The sequence below is a fragment of the Hakea prostrata genome, chromosome 8, assembly GCF_041222555.1.
Source record: "Hakea prostrata isolate BN-2017 chromosome 8, UWA_Hpros_2, whole genome shotgun sequence".
Classification (NCBI taxonomy): domain Eukaryota; kingdom Viridiplantae; phylum Streptophyta; class Magnoliopsida; order Proteales; family Proteaceae; genus Hakea; species Hakea prostrata.
The window spans coordinates 15,630,302-15,657,823 of NC_142607.1; the positions used below are offsets into that span (position 1 = coordinate 15,630,302).

Genomic DNA, 27,522 nt, shown 5'->3' on the forward strand with positions numbered 1-27,522 from the left:
AACCTTGCATTCCCTAATCCTACAACATTTCAGTTTCACACTATGAGTAGACTTAGAAATCATACTTAGGAGTTGTTTAGAAATCATACTTAAGAGTTGTTTTCTAAAAATCCAAGACCACCAATGTGTTTAAAAGGCCTTAAATAGGCTAAATCCCAAGTTTCAACCTAATTGGGACTCTAAAACCCACCGAGATGGGCCACCGAGTTGACGCCAAAAAATTGTATATATCGACCGAGATCTTGCCAAGATGGTCGAGATCTCGATTTTTCAAGGTAGTGAGAGCGAGATCTTCTACCATGCTAGTATGTCTGTACATGGGTATCAAAATGGATCAAGATCTGGTGTATCATTTGTGGACTCCATCTTTAGATATCCATCATCCTTCCATAGTGGTTATGGTGACACATTCCCTAGGTGGGATATCTAGCTCACACCGACGATGACACCTACAGATTCACAATAGCAAACTACCTGAATAGTTGGCCCATCCCAATTTAGAAGTCTTTGTATTTGTCAGAAATGGATACACATGTCTTACAGATGGCAGTATCTGAACAGGCACTTTCAGTCAGTTTTTTATGCAAAATACCTATTCCATTGTGTTACTTATGCTTTAAATAGGGTGTGCAAAACCCAAGTAAAGAACCCATCAAAATATGGCCGAAACCACCCATTGAAACTTGCTGCTGAAAATCCCAAGTTTCAACCGAGTTGGTCGAAATTTAAACCCCAACTCAGTTCAAGCTGGTCAAAACCAGCCTCGAAACTGAAATTTTGAACCTTGAGTAGAAGAGGAGGATGTAACCTCTGTCATAACTGAACCTTTCTCCTCATCACCCATAATATCAAAAAAAAACCACAACATATATCAGAAATGTTACCAGAAAATCAGATTAGACTTTCGAGCATAGTTCAAATATCAGTCGAAACCACCGAAAATTCAGATTTTTGGCCAGACGAGATGAAACCAAGGGCGAGAAATTTTCTCACCTAGCTTCCACCAAGATGGGTCAAAACCAGGTTTTCAACTGAAATCTGTGAAACCCTGCATAAAAGTCCAAATTCAGTGGAGTTATGCGAAATTTTGCAGAACTCACATGTGCCGCTAGTCGAACTTTCAAGGATTTCCCCCCTTTTCTGGCCATTTTTGCCTCTTTCTTTTTCACTAAAAAATCATCACACCCAGCTACGCCAGTTCAGCCATCATCACTACGTTGCAGTCCATGGCCAAATGACACATTGTCAAGGCTAGGTTATCTAGCTTATATTAATGAGGCCACCTATAAAAGGGTAGTGACGGAATTCCTAGAGAACTATGGGCATACCATGACATGGCCTGCTTTTGTTCAATACTTAAGTATTACGCGTCTCAGTGGATGGAACTACCTGGGCACTCTCAAGGGATGGAACCACCCAAGCATTCAACTTGGAACTGAAACCTGGGAGTTTCTTTTTGGCAAGTGAATTCGTATATTGTATAAAACATTTAATGTATGTAAAACAATTTGTTCCATTTTACAAAGTTTGTATTTCTCCAAACCTCTAATGTATAATTGAATGACAACTTTTCATTGGAATTTTTTAGCAAAATACCTGTGTCATTGTGTTTTTTTATGCTTTAAATAGGAAGTATGCTAGATACCATACAAGAAAATTTGACCGAAATTGTCGAAATTTCAGTTGAAATGTTTGCAATTTCAAAAACAAAACGAAATTCCAATTGTTTATGAAAAGTGTCAAATTTCGACCGAAATTTCGAAGATTTCGACCATTTCGGAGATTTTAACCATTTCGATCAAAATTTCGACCATTTCAACATTCCGACTTGTTTTTCCTAAGTTTTTGTTGATTTCTATCCCATTTTCACCTAATTTCCATGACTCTTTTGCTCATTTTTTGCCTCCAAACACCTCCTAAGACACAAAGGCTATAAAGGAAACTCCGGCAACAATAGAATGTGAAGCATAAGCCACATACCCAATAGTTTCAAACTTCCCCTTTTTTTATTTTTGTTTTGTTCATGCCTTAAATGATCTTGTATTGCCTTGAAATTAATATATGTTTAGCCTAGGACTATGATCTATGATTGTGTTTTGTAAAACTTATCTTTTTATTATTTGCTACCATTTTTTCATTCTTTGATTTTAATAATTATTTTTTAAAGTTATGTATTTTTATGTTATGTATATATGATATATAGGCTTCAACTTAATATATGTGAGACACCATCACTTGATCTAGTCAGTCATTTTATTTTGTTGACTTGTAACACTTGTTGTATATGTAACCATTCTACCAAACAATTCATGTGTGCTGATGATTTTATGTTTGTATGTAATACAATTTGCACTTGTTAGAACCAGTCATTTTTTTTTTTTTTGGTAAAATACTAGTTCCATTGTGTTTATTATGCTTGAAATAGGTAGTATGCAAGAATCCAAATCATTTTGAGTCCATATGAGACCAAAAATTGAAGTGCCAATTTCTAGGGAAAAAAAATGTCCAGTTTTGACCGAAATTTCGGCCTTTTGCAAGGTCGAAATTTCTATTTCGGCCTTTTGCAAGGTCGAAATTTCTTCCTTGTTAGATACCACCCCCCCCCCCCCCCAAAAAAAAAAAATTTTGTAAAATCCCACAAAACCTCATGTCAAACTACCTAGGAAAATTCCCAAGTTTTGACCAAAATTTTACCATCCCAGTCTCAAGGCTGGTTGTAACCGGCCTTGAAACCAAGGTTCCGAACCTTGTATTTGAGAACTATTCACCGTAAAAAAGAAGGCCAGAATTATTGACAAATCAAGAATCCATAAAAAATGTTTTCCTCTTCGGATCCTCAACATCGTTTGTCAATAGGCAGTTGAGTACTGTCCTCAAACAAACTGCTAGCAATTCGCTTTTGATTGTGAATAACCGATTTACCCTATCACAATTTCACCAACAAGTTACACATACAAATATGGAGGTGAAAAACCACCCATTTCACTGAAGTAGTACACTCAAGAAGGATGCATAGAGACCACGACAGCAAGGAAAGAAGAGACTAGGACTTAGAACTTCCTAGGGATTGACCCATTGACCCATACCAAGATGGCTCTGATACCATGTCAACCAAAATATGGAGAAAAGAAATGGAGATCAAGAGAAAGAGAGAAGAAAGAACAGCCAGAAGAAGGGCTGAATATTCTATTGCATTTCGGTAAGATACAAGAGAGTCTCATATATAGGCCCAAAAATACCACAAGGAGAACACATAAAAGAGGCAAAAAGTGATCTCAAGCTGGCACTAGCCAGCGCCACCACAATCTCAAGATCCCAAGGCATATCGAGAAAATATTCCAACAATCAGTATGTGTGATTTCGGCAAACATGACAACCAGTTGTACCATTTACCTTGCTTCAGCATGTTTCAACGCAACTGACATATGATTAGCAAGTATCGGGTACCCCATATTTCGTGCCCAAAACAGCACACAAACCATGTGGCACCAACGGCTGGCCCCATTTCCTAAGGGGTATTTTGGTCATTTCACCAACCCCCTTGGGGTCAAACTAGTCAGTTTCCACATTCTGTTAGGAGTTAGAATTTACTTCTGTTTTCTCAATTGAGTTAGTAGAAAGAGACTTGATCTGAATAGGAGTACAAGTAGGAATTACAGTCCTAATTGGATTCCTTGTTTAAGGAGGAAGTTTCCTTGTTTGAACCCCCTAGAATTCCCTAGCCCATCCCCTTCCCACTGCACAAATAGGATTACACCCCACCCCTTGTCTTATTACTCTTGTCCCTACTTCCATCAATAGACTTTCATTTCATTAGCATAGAATTATCTGCAACCCATCTTCTTCCTCTAGAAACCCTAAACCCTATGTCACTTACACTCATATCTCCCTCATCCCTAAACCAACACGAAACCCTTTTAGGATTACCTTCTCCTATGCCGTCTCTACGTCCTCTACAAGCCCAACCCTAGCAATCACCTCAAGAATCCTAAACCAACTAGGAGACCTATTTTCTAAACCCTAACCTCTTGGGATTAATTCTGAATTTACAGAACCACAAAAACAGAATTAACTCTAGCCTAATCAAACCCTTGAACCGCTCCATACATAAACCTAGAAACCCTTGAATCCAATTCTGCCATTAAAAACAGAATTGAAACCACTTCAAAATTAGCCCTAGCAGAACCAATTAGACCCCTAGAGCAACCCTAGATCATCCTCAAGTCAACCGCAGCGCCTAGAAGTCATCCTCCCATTGTCTCAGATCTCTAAAACCCTAAATCTGCTGCTTCCTTGTTGAAAATCCACCCAAAACCCTAATTGCAGAATTCTAAGAACCCTAAACTGCAGGTGGAACCTAACCTAAGATCCTGAAGATTGGCCCAGTACCCTGCATTAAATCACCAAGCTATAATACAAAACCTATAAATAAAACAACAATCTAGCACCACAAAATTTGCAGAAATAGGTCAGAGTAACTAAAGTATATATAAAGTTTATATATATTTCTTAACCTTTGCAACAAAAGAGCAATATCAGCTGCCTCTGGAGCTTTCTTCTGTTTTTGTTGCCCATAAATTTGGCATGACACCACATAAGTAAATTTCAAATCAGCCTGTGCTCGAGACACACGAGATAACTCAAATCCCTCTGATGTAGGAAAGTTCTCCCCCAAATAGTCATCCCCTATATCTGTCATGAAATTAAAAAGATAGGCACATCAAAAGAATGCTCAACTAATTTGATGATATATGGCATATGAATACTTCTAGTAACAAGTACCTCCTAATGCTCTCTTTTCTAGAAAACTTTGCAGCATTAGAGCCCTTCTGTAGTACATCATACCACGCACTGCAGTCAAAGCAAGAAAAGTATTCAGAGAAAGTATGATGAAAAGGCTTAAGAGCATGTAAATCAAGGGCAATCAATGGGACAAGAAACACGAAGAATGAAGTGCAGCTTTAACAATATGATTGCATGCAATCGAAAAGAAAACGAAGATAAATTAAGCTAGTTCTCACCAGTTCTAGCTAAAGTTTGACCTCGATAAGATACCCAAAACCGAAGCTCTAAGGAATCACTAGAGCTATCCTCAAGATCAGCTTCCTCGGTAGAGTCAGCCCGACCAATTCGTTCCAAAAAATTCACCCATTCGTCTGTCAGTTTTACCAGACCCATAAGTGACATGATACATAATGATAGCAGTAGCAGAATAGCAACATTCAAGGATGGCCAAAATCTTATCCAGAAAAGAATCAAAACTTCAAAATTCAGGAAAGATCTTCATAATGATCGATCCTTTTTTCTTTTTGGGTGAATAAGAAGCCATCAAAAAAATAGAAAGGAGAAAGATAGGGCTGGGGTGCTTAAGAGGGGAAAGAAAATCAAAATACAACAAAGCCATCAAAAGCAGTGCATCCCATTCATCATAATTGCAAGTTGCTAAGTTTAATTCACTACATTAGAAGGAACCAACAAAAAATGAATTACAACTCACAGAATGGCATAATCGCAAAGGTTTACCTGTGAATTTCATGAATAACTCGATCAAATCTGGAGAATGCATGCAGTAGTTTTGCTTTTTTTTTTTTTTTGGAGGGGGAAGAAAAGCATACTCTAAGGTTGAACACTATGGAAAACATACAACTCAATAAAGATAAGCATACTCTAATAAGAGAGAGAAAGAAAAGAAAAGAAAAAAAACCCCTCCATTTAAAAAATATGTTTTCCTACATAAAAAATGTAAAATAAGAATATGATGAATGTACGGTATGGTGATAGATTAAATGTATGTTGAACACCACACTCCACAGGAGCACATACAAATGTAAAAAACTGTATTGATAATGCTGCTTTTTGGGTTTTATATCAAAGACATCATGTAATCTCCTATTCTTACACAATTGCACTTGAGTTGCATTTGATTTAACACTATAATATATGTGCTTATTTTTTAGCAATGTGTCATGCACACTCTAATAAGCTTAAGTGCTTTACTTCATTAACAATTGAAATTGCATATCAATTGTGTGAATTATACTTAGTGTGGAAATACATTCAAATTTGACCCCATACAAGCAAGCATGAATGTGAACCAAAAGACCACTCTAGGTCGTTTTTTTTAACCAAACTAACCATGGACATTGTTAGAAAACAAGCATTAAATACTCAAAACAACAGCTGAACTTGAACAGAGAAAAGAGAGAAGAAGAAGAAGAGAAGAGAGATGAAGAACTAGTAGAAGAGGCCAGTGATTCTTGCTTAAGAGTCTAGAATCACAGAGAGTCAAGAATCACAGAGCACTTTTATTTATAGCTTCTAATGAATCTAATACAACTTGAGAGACAAGTAATTGTCCTCTAGAAAAAGGAAACAAAATATTACAGCTTTAGTAACTTCCTACCTCCTAAAATAGAAAGTTCTGAAAATAGAAACTACCACCAAAATAGAAACTATGCTTTCTAAAAACTCCCAAAACTTATGTAGCAAGACTCCTACATTAAAAATAGAAACTATGCAATTTTTACTGTTCACGTGAACAGTAACACAGATTTTACTGTTCGCGTGAACAGTACCGTGAACAATAAAAACAGAATTTTTACTGTTCACGTGAATAGTAAATAGCCCAAGTGTATATACTTCAACAGATATGTGTATATATATGTCTTAATACAGGCTGTCGAAGAAGAATCAAACCCAAAAAAAGAATGGCTACTGGCTAAATCCCATCAAAACATACCACAAAGATCTGGCATACACTATACCAGATATCAGCGAGATTTTGGGCAAATATTGGTATATCGGTCGTCTCGCTGGGGTTGAGATATCAAAACGAGATGAGATATTCAACCTTGACAACAACCATAATGGAGAGGTAAGAAGGACCTGAGAAAATCTTCCAACAGTATCACCAGATTCCCCCACAAGAGAAGAACAGACTAACAGTTAGTCATACAAATCAGTAAATACCAAAATTTACCTGGAAATATCTTTTGGAGGTAGAACAGAATAGAAATCCCATCCTCATTCTCAGCCCGCAACTCAGAGGAACTATACAGTACAGTCTCACTGTAGTATGGTGTGAACACACTATTTCCAAACACCATATTAATCAATAGCATATTCAAGGAAACAAATAATGTAAAAGCAAAAATAATACAAACTAACCAGAATGGAATCATCTCACAAACTGGCTTCGCAGGAGGCATATTCATGAATAAAGAATTTGTAAAAAACTCTAATCTTCTTCTTGCCTCAAGATTCTTCGGGATATTAGCAGAAGAATCTTTTACAGTTAACAGGAGGTGCAATCGCTTCACCTGCTCCTTCTGTGTCAACCAAATAAATAAGAAACAGCAAAATCTATGTAAAATGGAAGTGATGAAAAACGAGAATTAAACACGTACAATTTCTGGGTCCTTTGGCCATTCTATCCTAGAAAAGAGACGTTTTTCATTTCTAGCTCTCGCTATTATATTCCATGTATCAAGCTGCTCCCTGGAGGATATATGACACCCATTTAGAATCAAACAACAAATAGTTTGCTCAATAATTATTTTCTTAGACAACAGAAAAGGCATACTTTTATCAATCTTAAGCAGCCAACCAAATGCACCAGTTTGTTATTTCTTACCTTAAATCAGGTGACAGCAAGTCATGCGTAACTACTTCATATAGATCATACACAGCTTTTGCGGCACCTCTAGCTAGTTCCGGTGTCTCATTCCGTGTCTGAACATAAGGTTCAATGTTAAATTATCAGAGTTCCCATGAAAGAAAGAAGATTCATGACATTTCAATTCATAAAACTACATGATCTACATGAAATATTTTCAGGATATAATTATCACAGTAGATTGAAAAATAAAATACTGAAGAAACAGAGAAGAAAAGTCAACTGAGCAACATGAATCATGTTTGATAAGTAAACTGTAAACCCTATCTAAAGTCGGTTACATGTAAAAATAGTCCATGTTGGAACTTAATCCCAGAAAACAGAGCATAAAACCTTTCACTCACGAAGGCTATGATACAGAAAATGATGCAGTGGGTTTGTTAAGTACCAGTGACTCTGGTGTCCAATTTACTCATGGCCCCAAAGAATGGGCATTCTGAATGCTTTAGCAGAATTGGCTCTCTTTGGCTTCTCCCCTCACACTAATGCTCCCACCTCTAAGATGGATCACCTTTCATATTTTCAGCAAGACCCCTCTCCTTCCAACGCCTTCATCATGGAAGGTGGTTTCAGCCTTGAGCAACCAATCAAGTACAAAAGGTCCCCTCCCCATGATATCCATTTTAAAATATTTAGGCAGACCTCTGTGGTCTGCTCAAGAAAACAAAAGCAGCACACCCACTGCTGGTGAAGCCGTGGTTTCCCCTTCAGCCAGTCTTCTTCCTAGGCCTTTTCTGATTGATGTAAGCAAGCCCCCCACCCCTTCCTCCAATAACCAGCAACAACTGTCCCAAGAACCAAGTCCAACTGTCCTCAGAAGGGTATTTTGGTCTTTTCCACACCTCTTTTGCACCCAAGAATGGCCCGGTATTTCCTAATATTTTTGTGAGTCCATATCTGCTTTTTGTTTTGCAACTGTATTTGTGTTTAGAGTCATGGTCAGAGTAGAAGTCCCAGTTGGACTCAATTTTAAAGTAAGATTCCTTCTCGATAATTAGTTATTAATTTGCAAGTTGTTTTTAACAGGTTCATTTTTAGTGGACATTTAGTTGTTGGGTTGTAAATGGGATCCTAATTATAATAGGATTCCATAATTGAGTCAAAGTTAGTTTCCTTGTTTAAGTCCAAGCATGGTGGGAGATCTCGCGAGATATCTCGCCTTTTTAGAGAGGCGAGACGAGATCTCTAGCGAGATTGCAGATCTCGCTCGAGATCTCGCCAATATCTCGGCGAGATCTCGCTAACGGGACTATTTTGGCTGCTTTAGGGGCTTTTTAAAGCCCCTGTCTCGCTCGAGAGAGGCATATCTCGCCTCTCTCGAGCCTCTCTCTCTCCTCTATCTCGCTGGAAGCCCATATTTGGCCGGAAAACTTCATTTTTGGCCGGAATTTGTTGGGGATTCAACATAGCAACATCATCAACTCATCTACAACAACAAATTGAAGCATATTTGTAGTGATTCAAGCATATTTCAAGGGATCTTCAAGAAATGTAAGATTTTCCCCCAAATTTGATTTTTTTCAAATACAAGGTTCTACAATGATTGTATGAGTGTCATATAAATATATGTTGATGTTCAAGCTTAGATCTACACTTTCATGGAAAAAATTTTAATTTTCTGTTATTATTATTATTTTTTTTTTGAATTTTCGTATTTAAAAAATATATTATCTAAAAAATTAAAATTAAAGATTATAAATAAATACTTATGATATGAATGTGATTATTATTTATGTTAAACTACATTTAGAGGGCTACAATCTCATGTATTAATATTTTGATTATCATGCTTGCTGTATTTTTTATTTATTTAAATAATTAAATAAAATAATTATGAAAAATAACATTTTATTAAAAAATTATCTTTTTTTTTTTAAAAGGATGCTTATATTATGCAGTTTATTTTAAAAATACAAACATGTCTTATTGAGCATTGTATATATGTTATCTTAGAACAAAGTGTGTGCTTTGTTGTTTTATAAATTATTTTTACATAAAATAATATGTTATTAAAAATTTATCTGTTTTTTTTTTTAAATGATGCTCATATTATGTAGTTTATTTTAAAAATACTAACATGTTTGTTTGAGCAGTGTATACATGTTATCTTAGAACAAAGTGTGTGTTTTGTTGTTTTATAAATTGTTTTTACATGTTTTTATGTATTTAAAAATTATTCTAATGATTATTAGGGAATATTCATGATTCATGTATGTATTTCAGACTTTCAGTGCTGTACATTTGAATCTTAAATGGCAACTAGTGGGAGCGGCGGCACTGGTAGTGGGACTCAGGACATTGCTTGGCAGCATGGGGATCCACTGACTGCTGACAAGAAGAAATCCCGATGCAAGTATTGCCTCAAGACTTTGAATTCTGGTGGTTCAACCAGATTAAAGCAACATTTGGCTGGTGGTTATAAAGATGTTGCCAAGTTTCCCAGGGTTCCTTATGAAGTCCAAAAAGCAATTGCAGCAACTTTAAGGGGAGGGAAACAAAAAAAGGAAGAGATGGCACAAAAGCAAAGGGAATTTGAGGATACAGTGCTATCTAGACCTACTCTTGATGTTGATGAGGAGTCAAGCGATGATGAAGAGAGGAGGGTTATGGGTGTTGAGTCACGAGCCAAATGGAGACAGATGAAGGCTGCAATGGAAGCTAGCAGACAGTCCTTACATGCTGATAGTGTGAGGCAATATGAACAAACAAGGGGAGCAGGTGGTTCGGGGTCAGGGGCATCCATGCCACCTAGACATAGTTTTCAGGGAACTGAGACTGAGAGGACCGAAAGGAGGAGGAGGAAGACTACACATTATGATTCCACATTTGACCAAGACCCCTCCCTCTTCAACCAACAAGACATCTATCAAAGAAGCATTCCCTATATGTTTGCTGGAGGTAGAGAAGGCAGTAGGGAGGAGGAAGCTAGGTTATCAATCAGCAAATTCATGCTCTATAACAACATTGCACCCAATGTAGCCAAAACACCATACTATCAGGGGATGATCAATGCAGTTGCTAGGGCAGGTGTAGGGGTTAAAGGCCCAACAGCTTGGGAAGTAATGAATAAATATTTACCCAAGGTAAAGCAGGAGGTGGATGAATACATTGAATCATTAAAAGAAAAATGGAGTACATATGGTGTTATTGTGATGGCTGATGGATGGACTGGTCCTACTAGACAGTCCATCATTAATTTCATGGTGAGCTGCAATGGAAAGACATCCTTCCTCAAGCCAGTGGATGCCTCAGATAAGATCAAAAATGCTGACTACCTTTACAAGCTTCTTAGGGAGGTGGTCCTCGAGGTAGGGCCAAAGAATGTTGTCCAAATTGTCACAGATAATGGTGCAAACTTCAAAAAAGCTGGTGAAATGTTGATGAGGAAGAAGAGCAGCAGGATCCACCTCTTTTGGACACCATGTGCTGCTCATTCGATTGATCTTATGTTGAAGGATTTGGGGAAAAGAAAGTCAATCAATATTGTGGTTGAGAGGGCTAGAAGGGTAAGTAATTTTATTTATAACCATGGTTATATGCTGAAGATGATGAGGAACCACTGTAAGGGTGATCTAGTCAGACCTGGATTGACTAGATTCGCCACCAACTATGTAGCTCTGAAAAGCTTCCAGAAGAAAGTGGTGGGTCTTCGGCACATGTTTGCAAGTGAGGAGAGGTTTCGTTGGCGTGGATATAGCCATCCTAATGCAGTACTAGCCCAACAAACCATTGCTGATGATTCCTTTTGGAGGCAGCTGAATAGGACACTGGGCATTATAGAGCCTATTGTGTTTGTTTTAAGGATGGTGGATTCGGAGAAGAAGCCCACAATGCCCCACATATATGCTGCCCTCCAGCAAATGAAAGAGTTGGTTAGAGCTGCTGCCCCTAGCACCTTCAAATCCTACGAGAGGATCATCGATAATAAATGGGAGATGCACTTGATGCATCCTTTGCACTTGGCTGGTGAGTCACTTTTAAGTCTTTAAGTTTTTGTTGTATACTTTAATTTAAATTCTTTATTTGTTATAACTTATAACTTATAATTTATAAACAAGTAAGTTAGTAAACAACCAAGTAAATAAGTCACTAACCAAAATTTTTATTTCCACAATGCAAGCTTACTACCTCAACCCAAAGTACCATTACAAGAATGATCTGAGGCTTGATGTAAAGTTGATGACTGCGGTGCAAGAGGTGGTGGAAAAGCTTGTGTCAAATCCCGTCATGCAGGGGACAATTAATGGAGAGGTGAGAACTTATTCAATTGTTTCTTCAACTTCTTGCATTAGTGCATTAAGCATATACATAATACAATAATTGAAGAATTGGTGTACAGATCAGGGAGTTCAGGGATGCCTCTGGGAGTTTTGGAAAGCCTTCTGCAGTTGCAACTAGGAAAAAAACTGATCCTGGTAAATAGTTCACTACTCTATAAGTCATTAAGTCTATAAGTCTATAGACTATAACTCTATAAATAATAACTGATAAGTTATTTAAATATAATGATTTGCTTGCCTAATGCATTCTTATTTTTGGTTATGCAGCTGACTGGTGGTTTCTATATGGAACAAGTGCGCCAAATCTCAGGGACATAGCAATTAAAGTACTCTCACAGACTTGCTCATCCTCTGGTTGCGAGAGGAACTGGAGCACATTCTCGCTCATCCATAGTAAGGTAGGGAACAGATTGGGGAGTAAAAGGCTCGAGAAATTGGTGTATGTGCATTACAACATGAGATTGAGAGTAGGGCACATACAAGATAATATAGATGACGACAATCGTGAACCGATTGAGTTGACTGATATATTCCACGAGCCCCCGCAGAAGATGAGGAAGATGATGTCATATATCAGTGGGTTAGGGATCGAGGTGGCCCAATGCTGGATGGGCCAGAAGGGCAGCCTGATCCTACCATTGCTGCTGCTGCTATGGGCCCAGATGCTGTGGCTGAACACCTATCTTCTGATGAGGGTCAGGCTGCTGTAGCGGCATCAGAAGGATCAGCTGTACCATTTGTGGAGCCACCTGGTCGACTTCAAACAACTGAGGTGACAACTAGTAGTGGGGATTCTAATGATGATGCCGATGATACCAGACGGCCAAGTGGCCCAAATCAAACATCGAGTTCGAGTCATAGAGGCAGTCAGGCTGGTCGTGTTTCTGGTGGAAGTCAGCGTCAACAAAGGGAGTCACCTGACTCACCTCCACCAGGTCCGAGTCATCCGACACATGTGAGCCACGGTTCCCCTATCTCTCGGACTTATAGTAGGAGTAGGAAGAGCGAGATCAAAGCGAGGGCGGGGGCAACCGAATGATGATGCGAGCATGCATGATCTTGAATTGAACATGGGAAGCATGAGCCTAGATCGAGTGATTCACAACAGCGAGAGCTGTCATCGGGGGGGGGGGGGGGGCCCCCCCCCCCCCCCGTACCAATACGGGGACCCCGGCGCCGGGGGGGGTTCGGGGGGTTTTTTCTTTAGAGGGCCCACACCCACCCCCCCCCCCCCCCCCGGGGGGGGGGGGGGGGGGGGGGGGGGGGGGGGTTGAAAGAGGGGTTGAAAACCCAACCCAAAAAAAAAAAAAAAAAAAAAAAAAAAAAAAAAAAAACCCCCCCCCCCCCCCCCCCCCCCTCCGCCGCTCCCCCCCCCCCCTATCCCCCTTCCATCCCAAAAGCAAAAAAAAAAAAAAAAAAAAAAAAAAAAAAAAAAAAGATGAAGTGAGGGGTTGGGGGGGGGGGGGGGGGGGGCCCCGCGGGAATGGGGAGGAGGGAAGAGGGGTGTTTTTTTTTTTTTTTTTTTTTTTTTAATACATAAACGGGGTTAAAAAACCCAAATCAATTTAAAGAGAGCTGGTCAAACGATCCACCTGAAGGAACTCCTCTATACCTTGAGGGGGTTCCTGAAAGAAACGCGTAGGAGACTCCAATGTTGTTGTTCTCTTCGCCATCCAATCGGCAACCATATTTGCTTCTCTATTAGTATGAGTAATGATGATATTTCCATGCAAATCTACCAACTCTCGAATTGCCACAATAATCCTTGTCATCCTTCCTTGATTTTGAGCACTCAGTTTCAAACAATCGATTGTTTGTGAAGAATCAGACTCCACGTAAACAGGTAGCATATTTCTTTCTACTGCATAGCATATGCCTACACAAATAGCATGGAGCTCAGTTTCAAGAACACTTGTCTTGGGGGTTCTATGCACAAAACCTCCCAAGTACACCCCTTCTGAGCTGCGAAAAACCCCTCCAATTTGATTGAAATCTTCTTTACCAACTGCAGCATCTACATTGCATTTTAGCCATCCTTCCGTTGGTCTTTTCCACTTTGCCTTTCTTCTAACACTTCGTGATAATGATTGCGGATTATTTTCCTGGGTCCAAGCTGCCTCCACATGTGAGTAGTATTCTTTTATCATTTCAACCCCTCCCCCTCGGTCGAGTGAAGTCTTCTTCATGAGTATCACGATTTCTCCAACCCCACAGTAGATATAGTGTGATGGCGAAATTGGCTGACCATCCTTTCTGTTGTTGTGATAGGTTTCCACAAATGTTTAGGTAAAGCCAATCACGACGATCACAATTGAAGACCTGTCCTTGTTGATTCATTGGGATTAATCGTTTCCATATTCCACTCGCATATTGGCAATCTCTAAATACATGTAGACTAGTTTCAGCTTCATGAAGACAGAAGTTACAGAATGAGTGGTTCATGAGTCCCATTTTCCACTTCCTATCATTAGTTAGCAGCCTGTTCAAACTTAGAACCCACATTAAACAAGAGATTCTTTGCGGCACCTTTAACTTCCAAATGGCCTCCCAGTACCTGTTATCAAAAGAAATGTCCACACCAACACTATTGGAATCTTCTAACACTTCATATGCAGATTTTATTGTAAAACATCCATTCTGTGATGGATTCCATAGCCATACATCCTTTCCTCCGCCTGTACTTGGTGGTGGGCATGCTTCAATTTTAATGCAACAGTCAGAAGGTAATATATTTTCGAATTTTTCCTTTCTCCAACCTCCATTTCCATCCACATATGATGATATTTTTTCCTTACTCATTCCGCTGGGTATATCATATATAGCTTTTGACTTAAGGTTCTGCCCCATCTCCAGCCAATTATCTTCCCAGAAAAAAGCTGAAGTTCCATTGCCAACATCAACTTTGTTGTTGCTCAGCACTTTGGGAGCTACATTACAAATTGCTTTCCAGATGGGAGAATCACTCGGACTAGCTTTGAATTTCTCTTTTCTTCTACTGCTTCCATATTTTGCCTGCAAAACTGATTTCCAGATAGTATTATAATTTAAGAACCCCCAAGCAAGCTTCATCTGGAAAGCTTCATTCACCTTAACGAGATTTCTAAAGCCCAATCCACCTATCTCTTTTGGTTTGCAGATAGTGTCCCACCCAATGAGATGAGATCGTCTTTTGTTTTGAGTATCACCCCATAAAAAACCTCTAGCTGATTTTTCAACATCTTGAAGTATTCCTTTTGGTAAGGGTCCTGACTGCATAGAGTAAACTGGGATAGCCATAATAACTGATTTAGCAAGGGTTATTCTGCCAGCCAAAGAAAGTGAATTAACCTTCCAATTCGACAGTCTACTCTTCACTTTAGCTAAAATATGGTGGTAATTTTCCTTCTTAACCCGTCCATTCCAAATTTGGGTTCCTAGATATTTACCAATTTCTTTTGTTTCAGTGAACTTGCTGACATGGGTGATGTCTCTAGCTTGATTGCGACTAACATTTCTAGAAAAGAAAATTCTGGTTTTCGAAGTACTGACCTTGCTACCAGAAGCCATACAAAAATTGTTGAGACAATCATTGATTGTTGCTACCTGTTCAATCGTGGCTTCGGCAAAAAGAAGTACATCATCTGCAAACATTAGATGAGAAATGCATGGCCCGGTCCTCCCAATTTTGATAGGTTTCCATCGCCCATCACTTACGGCAAAGATCCCGTATACAATGTGATAACCTTTCTATGCACATCACAAAAATATAGGGTGACAAAGGATCTCCTTGCCGAATGCCCCTACTGGGTTGGAAAAAAGTTGTATCTTCCCCATTCCAAAGAACACCCAGTTGTGCTGTGGTTATACACTTCATAATCACATCAATCAAACTACTCGGAAGATTGGCCAGTGTGAGGGTTTCTTGTATGAAGCTCCACCTAATCCGATCATAAGCTTTCTCAAGGTCAATCTTGATGGCCATAGTGAGTTGTTTGTTGGATTTCTTGCGCATAGTATGAAATATTTCTTGTGCAGTAATGATATTTTCCTGTATATGTTTCCCTGGAACGAAGCTGACCTGATTAGGAGATATGAGGCTTGGCATATACTCTTTTAATCTAGCAGTAATAACCTTAGTAATTATTTTCATGCTCACATTACATAGAGAAATTGGCCTGAATTGAGAAATTAACTCAGGTTTGTCAACTTTAGGGATGAGGGCTAGATATGTTTCATTCAATTTGACATCTATTTTTCCTTCAAAAGCATCTTTCACCATCCTAGTGACTGCTTGCCCTACCACTTCCCAAGATTTTTGGTAGAAGGCAGCTTGGAATCCATCAGGACCAGGTGCCTTCCATGGACTAATCTGTCTAACTGTCTTGTAGACCTCATCTTCATCAACCATTTTCCCAAGTGACAATAACCAATCATGATTTAATGTAGGAAAGCAATGAAGAGAGTGAAGTACCTGGCTATTTGATTGCTCCTCAGAAAATAGATTTTTATAAAATCCAATGACATGTGCCTGTAGTTCAGCTGGATCACGAATCCATTCACCTTCATCAGATTTTAGTTCTTCAATCTTATTCCGCCGTCTTCTGATGATGGTTGAAGTGTGAAAATATTTTGTGTTTCTGTCCCCATGTAACATCCACATTTTTCTAGATTTTTGTGCCCACATAATCTCCTCTCTATCAAGAAGTTTTTCCAATTCAGCTCGCAGTTCTTTTTCCAATTTCTTGAGGAAAGGGTTAGATAATCCATCTGCTAGACGTTTCTGAATACCCCCTAGCCGAGCATGCAGTCTTTTCTTTGCCACATTAATACTCCCAAAATTATTATAGTTCCAAGTAACCAAATGATTTTGTAAAAAGTGAAGGGCTTCCGGAATCTCTTTATTGCTTTCCCATCCATCTGCAATTACTTTAGGAAAATCTTTATGAGTCATCCACATAGCTTCAAACCGAAACACTTTCTTTTTCCTTTTTTGAACTATAGGCTGCAAATCAATGACTAGTGGGTGGTGATCGGATTTAATTCTAGGCACAACCCGAACTACAAGATCGGGGATAAAGTACTCTCCAATCAGCATTGCACATACCTCTATCGAGTCTTCTATACGTTCTCTTGTAACCCTCCCATTTAGGTCCACGCCACGTGAATCTTGGTCCCACTGCTCCCATATCAATAAGATTACACCTGTTAATATATTTGCTGAAGTTCTCACATCTTTTAATCTGAACTGCTGCTCCTCCCTTTACCTTTGATTCATCTAGGACATCATTCAAATCTCCAGCTAAAAGCCATGGTAGTTTAAACTGATCAGCTGCAGTTGCCAATTCTTCCCAACAAAATCGTCTATTGCCTTCCTGTGGGCTAGCATATACAGCAGCAAAAATCCAAGGAATATTATGTGTATCCATAATTTCGAACAAAAGGAATTGGGGGTGTTCACGAAGTAACTTCACCTTCAATTCACTGTTTAAAAAAATGCACCAAATTCCCCCTGCTAGACCTATTGCATCACTCCGATAGCTAGCAACACCTTTCATTTTCTGTATAACTTTTGCTGCTCTTTCACCACTTATTCGGGGCTCCATAATTACTATGCAATCTGGATTATAAGTACTTCTGTAATGCTTAAGAGCAGAGGTGAAGGCTTTACTCTCCTCGCTCCTCTCGCAGTTCAAGAGAAAACTATCATTAAAAATCAATTATTTCGGGGGATCTCCCCATCTATCATCATCTCTTCCCTAATAGCGGAAATATTTCCACTACTCTTTTCACATAAATCATCCATCCTCTGATCCTCCAAGCATGGTTCTTGGCACTGATCCGGTGGCTTCCCATGGTCCCTTAATATATTTGTTTTCCTTCCTTCCTGACTCCGCTCTAAGGCAGAATTGGTTGGTGTTGAATTTTGAATATTCAGATTTCGATTTTCCTGATTTGAAGGAGCTACCACTGGATTATTGCTTATCACTTGATCATTGTTGTCCTCATTTCCAATCCTGAATTTTGCATTCGCTAAAGCTTCTGGTATCCTATAGGGGTGCTATGTTTGAGGCTCTATAATTTCTTTTTCTGGCACATGTCTCTCAAATTGATTACCATCCAATACCACATTATAGTCCTTATTGTTTTGTCTTCTATTCTTCACATGTCTGTCATGATTCAAAGAATTTAGCTGCTGGGATGAGACCACATCAACTTCCTTAACTACATTAGGATTTTCTCCCAATATTTCTTGGTTATTCTCCGTACTAAGGGCCATGAATCTTGATCCAGATACCACTCTTCTAGCTGAGTTTCCGCCTGCCACAAAATTCTCTACCCTTCTATCACTCCCACCGACTTCCCCTCCTCCCATCATTTTCCTTTTGTAACGTGGTTTTTGGGCGATCATCCATGGTCCATAAGTATCAAGAGGAGGGAGATTGTTTCTACCTGTAGCATTGATCAGCTCTGGTTGGGCTTCCTCTCCTTCATTAGTAGTAGGTTCTATTATATCCTTGTTTCTTGTAGATGGACATTGATCTTGATTATGACCGAACTTCCCGCACTTGAAGCACAACAGATGTAGCGATTCATAGAGGATTTGGTGCACTCTTCCTCCTTCCTCGAATTTAGATAATAACGGTTTTTGCAAATCTATCTCCACACAGACCCTTGCAAACCTTCCTCGTGTGGCAGCCTCCGTAGTGGAATCAATTTTAATAACCTTCCCTATCCTTCCTGCAAGATTAGATAAGAAGTGTGTATCAAAGTATTCAATTGAAACTCCTGGGAACCGTACCCACACCACTAATTTTCGAACCTCTGCTTCTATTGGGTTAAAATCAGGTTCCCACTTTCTAATGGAGAGATAATGGTCGCCAACAATCCAAGGACCCGTAGTTAGCACTTTCCTGTAGTCTTCCTGTGCTCCAAATTTTGCAATGAAAAATTCATTCCCTATATCAATTAGGTCTAAAGAGCCTACCGGTTTCCATAGTGAAGGCAAACGCTTAGATAAGAACAGGAATCCCGTTGATCGCCCTACTAATTTAATTATGAGCGATTGTTGCCAAGGAGCTCGTAGCCTCTCCTTTTCCTTTTTTGATAACACAATTGTCGGGCATAATTTCTCTTCCTCATTGAGAATTTCTTCATCAATCTCCTCACTATCCGTCTCCCAATCCGAAAGCCCTTCATAGGAAAACCCGTCTTTGTCATATCCTTCGTCTTCCATCTTTTGGTCATAAGACATCTTCTGGTCATCTTCCATTCGAGTGGTGGATCTTGAGCCTCTAACCATATCGACATAAGAACGAGAGGAAGGAGAAATCCATGCGTCTCTATCCGTCTCTTAGTCTTGTAACTTGTAAGTTGTAAGTTGTAATCTTCTTAATTCTTATGGAGTTATGGTTGTAAAATTTTGAAGACATTTAAGTGTTTAACAATTTATTACTTTGAATCTTTGATAGTTTGAAGTTTGAACTTTGATCACTTGTTGACTTGAATACTTGATGTGTAATGTTATTGTATATTTGTATTTGATACTTGATGGTTGATAAATGATAACTCATTAACTTGAAGTCTTGAATTACTTGATATCTTTACATAATTACATTACATGTTGTCTCTAACTCTCTAAGACTCTAACTATATATCTATAATCTCTATTCTCTAAGACTCTAACCTTGCATTTCACAGAATTTCAGTTTTACACATAGGGTCGACGTAGGAGACATAGTTAGGGTTATTTTCTCACAAATCTAAGGCCACCAATGTGTTCAAAAGGCCTTAAATAGACTAAATACCAAGTTTCAGCCCAACCAGAGCCCTAAAACTCACCGAGATGGGCTACCGAGACTACCGCCAATTTTTTGGCATATCTCGACTGAGATCTCGCCATCTCGGTCGAGATCTCGGTATTTCTGAGTGGCGAGATCTCGCTCGAGAGCGAGATCTCCCACCATGCATCCAACAATCACATTCAATAATATTATTCGTATATAGTTTAGTGAAATTATTTTACAAATTATTATTAACATGACTTTTTTCTTAAATATACACGAATAATATCGAATTGGAATCAGAATTGATGTATCCATTTTTTCCTTTTTTTTACCAAACAGTGCCGACATGATAAATTAATAGATCTCATCATTCCGATTTCCATATCATTGTTTATTTAATGATTCATTGATTATCGATGTAGAGTATGCCTCATGCTTCACATTCTGTTGCCGACAAACACTTTGGGCCTCGGAGTTCATTTGCAAATTGGGCCTTGATTCCGAAATGACTCAACTATTTAATTTTATATATGGCTTTTGTAGAATAAATATGATTAAAAAATAAGAAAACATAATATGTACAAATTACAAAATGTAAAAAAAGCGGTTGCTTTAGCGTCTAGGCGGCAAAAAGGCGCATAAGGCGAAAAAGTGGTAGCGTCTAGGCAAAAAATCAGCATGTCAATTAAACGGTCGAAAATCATGCGGCTTAAAAAAACCGCTTTGCCGCCTAGGCAGACACTTTGACAACAATGCTTAAGGATCTCTCCAATTCTTCAACTTTACACTTATTCGTAATCTAACCATTCCCCGAGGATTAAACGTACTCTGAGGCCACTTGATAGGAGCCAAAAATACAAACAACAAAGATACTGCTGAACATTGAGTTCTAATTAATAATAAAGACTTAATAGGAAATTAAATAACAATGCAAGAAAATGAAGGATGAAAGTTATAGCATGCAAATGCAAGTCCTCCCACATAAAAAGCAACTTGAGGGCCCAACTCTTTACTCAGTACTCAAAAAGCTGTCCTTCCTCACTCCTCTCTCCCCCTTGAACAGTATTCCCGTGTAACCGATTCCCCTCTTCCCACCTTACCCCAACCGTTTCTACATGTGTCCCTTTACTCAGGCCTCCTTTTTCCATGAACCCCATCTACCTTTAAAAGTGTAGACCCGTTTGACTAGAGGTCTAACACTATTCTTCTAGATCATGTTCTGTCATAGCCCACCAAAGCAGCCTATCTCACGTCTGCCTCATCCTTTGCCATTGTCAAGATACCCAGTGAGAAGCTATATCTTCCAGCAACCTCCACTGCTAGATGTGTTCTAACATCTTAATTAAGTGGCACCAAACAGTCTCCTGCAGTTTCAACCCATTTTCCATCTCCCACTGTAGCACTGTTATTGTCACCCCATTTTCTCATCCCCCACCATGGCATCATCGGCTTTTGCCTTTTCCACCGGCGCAACCTGAACCTGCCAAAAGCTTACCCTGGTTACTTCACTTTTTCTTTCCTCCTTCATCCCAACCCGTGTTAAACCTTTTTCCAATGCCATCCCCTCCTGCCTGACCTAATACACCTAAGCACATCCTGGACCACATCACAACAACACTGGGCCCCACAAAAAAGAGTTAAGGATAACAGTAACCTAAGTAGCACACCCCTTCTAACCCATTTCCACCCAATGCCTTATATCTTTCCCCTCTGAACAAATTCACTCCTTCTGAACCTTGACCTATACCTTGGCCCATCAAATCCCATTCTGACCCAAATTCGTCACACATGAACACCCATAAAGCCCATTGCAACCCAAGCTTGCCAATCCTGACATACCTTTAACAACCGTCTAGCACATCTCCCTTAACCCACACGTAGACCTCTCCACTCCCTGCCCCATCTTCCTTAGCCCATCTCTCTCACTCCAACCCAGTCTCCTAGCTTGCCAGTTCTCTAATCCAACCCTGATCTAATTTTTTACCCTAAGAGGCTGTCTTGAATCCCACAAGCTCATCAAGTCCTCTTAGTTCCTCGGTTTGTCTTCCTCTAAACCCCAAAAGCATTACCTTCAGGTTTTTTCAGAGGCGTGACCCCAGCAACCCTCCCCATCCCAAGAATCATTCCTATATGACCTACTCCTTGCCTGATTGTTCAAAAGTTCAACCATTGAGAACGGAAATTAGACGTCAGGCTCTTTGTCACAGGATTCTGGATCCAGGTTTTGGTTGGTGGTTCCCCTTCCCCTCTTAGTCCATGCTGCAACACCTTTTTGCTTTTCCCCTCTCATTGGGTAATGAAAATATTTATTCATCAGGAAAAAACAACATTTTTAAGGGAACAATTAACATCTCAGTCTAAGACAATAAAGAAGAGATCAACATATCAAGGAGGAGGAAATTACCAGAAGCCCAGTCAATGCCGTAAACCTTGAAACCACCAGTTGAAGCTTCTTTAGCTGTAAAGTTATAACCAGTGAACCCTCCGAAATACTGTTATTAATCTCACGAAAGATCCTTTCCACCCTACAATCAGAAGACAAATGTAAAACAAAAAATAATTATAATGAATCTCACGAGATTGATAGGAAAAAAAGAATAAGATGCAAATAACAAACTAAAACATTCCTGTTTAATTTAAAAAATGAGGCACAATTAAGAGAAGACATTGTTTCTCATATGCACAAACGATGTGTGCGATGTGATTCTTACCAAAGCCTCCCTTCAGAATCAACTAGAGAATGCAGAATCTTTTCCACACTGTAGTAGCACTCCTGAACGGCATAAGCCATGTATTCATCTCTAGATATTCTGTTCCATAGATCTGCCTGAGTATCCTTACAATCGAAAGCCAAATCCAAAGCCAAAAAGATCTGGATGATCAACAAAGAAATATCAACACACACACATGATATGTCACAAACACAACATACAGTCAAAACATGACAGACCTTGCTGCAAAGAAGAAACAAAGGCCATTGAACTAATAGGAGACTTCCAGTATTGCTTGGAATAGAAAGCAAGTCCTTCTCCCTAAAGGCATCAAAAGTAAGAGAAAGATCAACAGAAAAGAAAGCACAAACTGAAAAGGATAAAGTGATGTTAATGAACACAGTTAAACATTTAGCTGACATGAATTGATATAAAAAAGATAAATAAAAACATGTTGGATGCATGACCTACCGATTACTGATATAATCTTCCTCACGCAAACTCTTGATGATCTCATTCCAAAAAGGAGAGAATATGGCAGCAAAAATCTTGTTATCCTGAGGAACCTAATCAATAAACAACAACCCCCCAAAAAAAAAAAGGGAGAAAGAAGATAGGAAGGTCATGACATATGTGTGTAAAACATCAACAAGGAAGAATGCACATACAGATAAAAACAATCCATACACTGGGAAAGGAACGGACGTACGATCTTCAAGAAGACAAGCACAATTAAAAAACAAACAAAATTTTCAGCTTAATAGCACACATCAAGATCCATCTCATCCAATTCAAGCAAACACTACAATTAATGGATTTGGAATCACTCCAGGTGGGAAAAGAAGGACCTGAATCAAAGATGAGAAAGGGGGGGGTGGAGGCCCGAACCAGAGCCAATATACATATATAAATTATGCATCAGTAAGCTTTCTCCCAACAACTACTCAACCTCATCCCAATTAAATGGGAGGATCTTTGCCTCCAGTCAGCAATGCTCGAGCTCATAAATTCATACTCAGGAAATTCTAATTCAAGCACAAAAAGGTGCATGCATATATTAATCTTAGTGATTAAAACTTGATTAACATGATTAATTAGGTTGATCTATTCATTAAGAGAGTTAATAAGGATAATAGGTAGCATAGCATAGCATGATTCAACCATGCGTTCTAATTTAGGGCTCATGAAGAATGTGGGGTGGAGACATGATTGGCCGCCACTTGGTATATAGGTGAACTGCAATCAAGAATCAGCAACTTTGTTTGACTAAGCATAACGCCCAACGTGATGGTAATGTTGTAGCAATGGGAATTCAGCCACAGAGCAAGGTGAGGAGAAGGTGACTATGAGGTCTCATGTGCTTGACTAGGTGCAGCCACATATTCCAAGTTTAACAACGTAAATGGTGTTTATTAGGCAAATTAATCTAACTTAGTAAAAGGTATTAGTTAAGTTAAATAAAATAAAGTTAGATTAATGACTCGAGAAGGTACTTACTTAGCATCTCTAAGCTAGCCTGCGAAGAACTGGTTCCAACATTCCTGGTTTTGCTGACTTAATGAAAATAACAAGAAAATAATGAAAAGTCGGTAGCTGATGAACCTTGTTCTCAGATGGTTTGTTTTCTGTTTCGACTTTTGACCTACAAAGCTGGGAAAGTCAATCATGGCTATGTAGGTTTAATTCTGGACTATTGAAATTGGGTGAGGATAATAGCGATGAATCAGGTAGCATACACATTTAGCAAATTTATGAGTTTCGAATCACAATTAGTTTAAATAATGAACCATTAGGCCCTGATGAATGAGTAGTGAGATTAGTTAGGATTATTCATTCAAAAGGGGTATCAATTGAAGAGGAGACCAATTCACTGTATTGCTGGAACTTCAAATTGAAAGGAGAATTTAACTATGGCGCTACTCTAAACTGATTAAATATGCAAATCTTTGTAACAAGCAACAAGAAGAAATCATGTGTAATTGTGTATCTAGAGATGCTAATATAATTATTTGACCAAACTATAAACAGTTGTGTTAAATGTTAATGTTGGATTTGTGTCCATATAATCCGGTTCTTTCTGTAAATGAATATTTGAAATATCTAAGTTGATTATTATCTCATGCAATATGAGCTTTTGGGCGTTATGTGTCCATGGGTTTATCTTTAATGGTCCTCACGACAAGGGTCTTGGGTTGGGGAACAATATTATATTCACATTGGGTACATTCAGTAATTGACTACACATACTTGTATATATTGGCGAGAAACCTACTAGTGTTGATTACCTCATGTGCTACAACTAGTAGACCATATAGGAGAGATAAATGTCACCTAGACACTATACTTGAAAGGACCTAGTTGCTAAGCGTGAACTCATTCTTTGGCTAGTGAACATAAGCCAAGAATGTGTAAACTTTTGATGTGTGAGTGTCGTTTAACAAAGTATCCACTGCTGGGGGCACAAGAATCAATTACGGGCTGCACTTGCATGATTGAATCAAAATCTAGAACCAGTGCCATTTTACAAACAGTTAGCAAAAACTATTTTCACATAAATTGATAGTTTATAGTTATGCTTTTATGGCCTTTTAGGTATCAATTCTCAAATGAATATAAGAATCCATTTTTGGTCAAGAATGAAAAATGATTTGATAACTTTTGTCCAAAATAAATTATGGAATGAAAAATAAGTTTGGTATGTCTAAGTAAAAAATTGATAAAAAGATGATAATGAAATTTAAGAAAAGATCACTAAGGCCTAGGAGCCAGCAAATGAAGAAACAATTGGGTTTTCATCAAAAGAAGAGTTTTTTTCATGGTGCCCACTTAAGTGGGGCCTTAATTCTTGACTGCCCACTTAAGTGGGCAAAATTCCAAACTACCCACTTTTCACTTTTGTAAAATTCCAAGTTACCCACTGTTAGAATTCAAAGGTGTTAGCTTTTCAAATTCTATGGGAACTAACTAAAATAACCCTCTACTAGTCAAATTACTAAAATGTCGTCTCACTCACTTAAGTGACCCAACCCCTAGGTGAGTGAAGGGTCATCTTCCTCCTACACCTTGCCAGCAACCCCACCAATGCTGGCAACCACCACCCCTTCCCCTGCCAGCGACAGCTGCCCCACCTTCCCCACCTCTGCTGGTTCAAAACCCTACAACAAAATGATTCTTCAGTCGTTGCATCTACCAAAAACCCTAACTGCTTTCAGAACACAGCAAGACATTTCAGTTCGAAAACCCTAAAATGTGATCTATCAGATCTGGTGGATCTAATTTCCCGAAAGGGAATTGCAGGCAAAGAAGAAAAATCGTTCAATTTCAAGAACTCAGATGGGCTTATTCCAATGCGGAGAATAGGGTTAGGGTAATTATCTGCATCCCGGTGCAAAATCACAGCCCCAGAATTCTCACACTCCAGTTCACTAGGCAGCTCTGAAGGAGTCGTGACAATGAACGCATCTCACTCTTCCCCAAGAGACATGCAAAAGTCTTGTTTTTTGATGAAATTGAAACCTCTGCTTTTATGGAAGGCAGCAATCCCCCATCATGCCTTCTAATACATCCAAAACCCCTAGCGTCAACTATCCAAATTTTGTACACTTGCTCCTTTGAATCAACCTCGTTACGAAATCGCCTAAATGTGATAATCTGTAGCTTGAACAAACTGACATGTTCTTTGCCAACCTTGTAGATTCTCAGAATAAAAGATACTTAAGCAGATCGACAAATGAACAGAAAGAGAGATCAGAAAAATACTAAACACTTGTTATCCTATCGGCAACAAACTCTTCATCTCTAACCTCTTCCTTCATTTACAGAGTTCTACAGACATTTTACCCAAAAAAGAATGGAGTTTTGCAGATATAATTGAGTTCCGCCAGTGGTCGCCGGAAGGGGAGGAGTAGCGGTTGCCAGCGATGGTGTGGTTTCCAGCAAGGTATAGGGGTAGGGTCATTTAAGTGAATGAGAGGGCAATTTAGAAATTTGACTAGTAAAGGGGTATTTTAGTAAGTTGACCCATAAAATTTAAAAGCTAACAGTCAAACCTTTGAATTCTAACAGTGGGTAACTTGGAATTTTACAAAAACTGAAAAGTGAGCAATTCGGAATTTTGCCCACTTCAGTGGCCAATCAAGAATTAAGGCTCCACGTAAGTGGGCTCCATGAAAAAAACTCTAAAAAGAATGCAACTTTACTATTATACCCTAAATTTGCATTTGGATTTAAGTGTCTTTTTCAAAAATGAATAGAATATGGCCTTTTTTTATATCAATTCTCATTCTTATTTTTTGACATTTTTCATTAATGTGTTTGGTATCCACTTTACATCCTAGTTTTGTTTAAAACAACAGAAAAAAACCCCAAAACCCACAACAGATTTTTTGTCTATTATGGATTATGGTCCAAAAATACATTCTATTCATTTTTGCACAAGCCACTTAAAATTCAAATGCAAATTTAGGGTATAATAGTTAACATACATTCTTATTATGAGAATCCTAATGTTTCTCCATTCTCTCACTCGCCAAACCCTAATGCTCTTTTCTCGATATTCATTATCATTTTTTTATCAATTTTTTATTTAGACATACCAAACTAATTTTTCTTTCCATAATTTACTCTTGACAAAAGTTACCAAATCATTTTCCATTCTTGACCAAAAATAGATTATTTTGACATAGCAAACTAAATTTTCATTCCATAATTATTCTTGACAAAAGTTACCAAATCATTTTCCATTCTTGACTAGAAATGGCTTCTTATATTCATTTCTTTTAAATAGGCAAAATAGAAAATAAGAATTAATACCAAAAAGGCCTTGCATTTTTAACCCAGAATCCAAAATAGACAAAAAGTCTATTGTGCATTTTGGGGGGTTTTCTATTCTTTGAAACAAAAATAAGATTTAAAATGGATACCAAACACATAAAAATAATGAAAAATGTCACAAAAATAAGAATGAGAATTCAAAAAGGCCCTTCGTCCGTTCATTCACGATTTTGGATTTGTATCATGCACAATAGATTTCTTATTTGGGCCCATTATAGAAAAGGGGATCAACACTAATGTTTTACATGCTCAAGGTTCCA

General features: G+C 38.6%; 1 protein-coding gene across 1 annotated transcript in view; it reads right to left on the bottom strand.

Moving 5' to 3' along the window:
* The window catches only part of GSL8 (glucan synthase-like 8), a 102,222-nt gene that overhangs the window by 32,990 nt on the left and 41,710 nt on the right, over positions 1-27,522 (bottom strand). The window contains exons 24-34 of the mRNA XM_089167276.1: positions 22,901-22,995; positions 22,669-22,750; positions 22,430-22,590; positions 22,123-22,243; positions 7,634-7,731; positions 7,407-7,497; positions 7,168-7,328; positions 6,980-7,089; positions 5,022-5,156; positions 4,783-4,851; positions 4,515-4,692 (exon numbers count right to left, since the gene is read on the bottom strand). Of these exons, the coding sequence (XP_089023402.1) occupies positions 4,515-4,692; positions 4,783-4,851; positions 5,022-5,156; positions 6,980-7,089; positions 7,168-7,328; positions 7,407-7,497; positions 7,634-7,731; positions 22,123-22,243; positions 22,430-22,590; positions 22,669-22,750; positions 22,901-22,995 (1,301 nt within the window). The remainder of the gene's footprint in view (positions 1-4,514; positions 4,693-4,782; positions 4,852-5,021; positions 5,157-6,979; positions 7,090-7,167; positions 7,329-7,406; positions 7,498-7,633; positions 7,732-22,122; positions 22,244-22,429; positions 22,591-22,668; positions 22,751-22,900; positions 22,996-27,522) is intronic.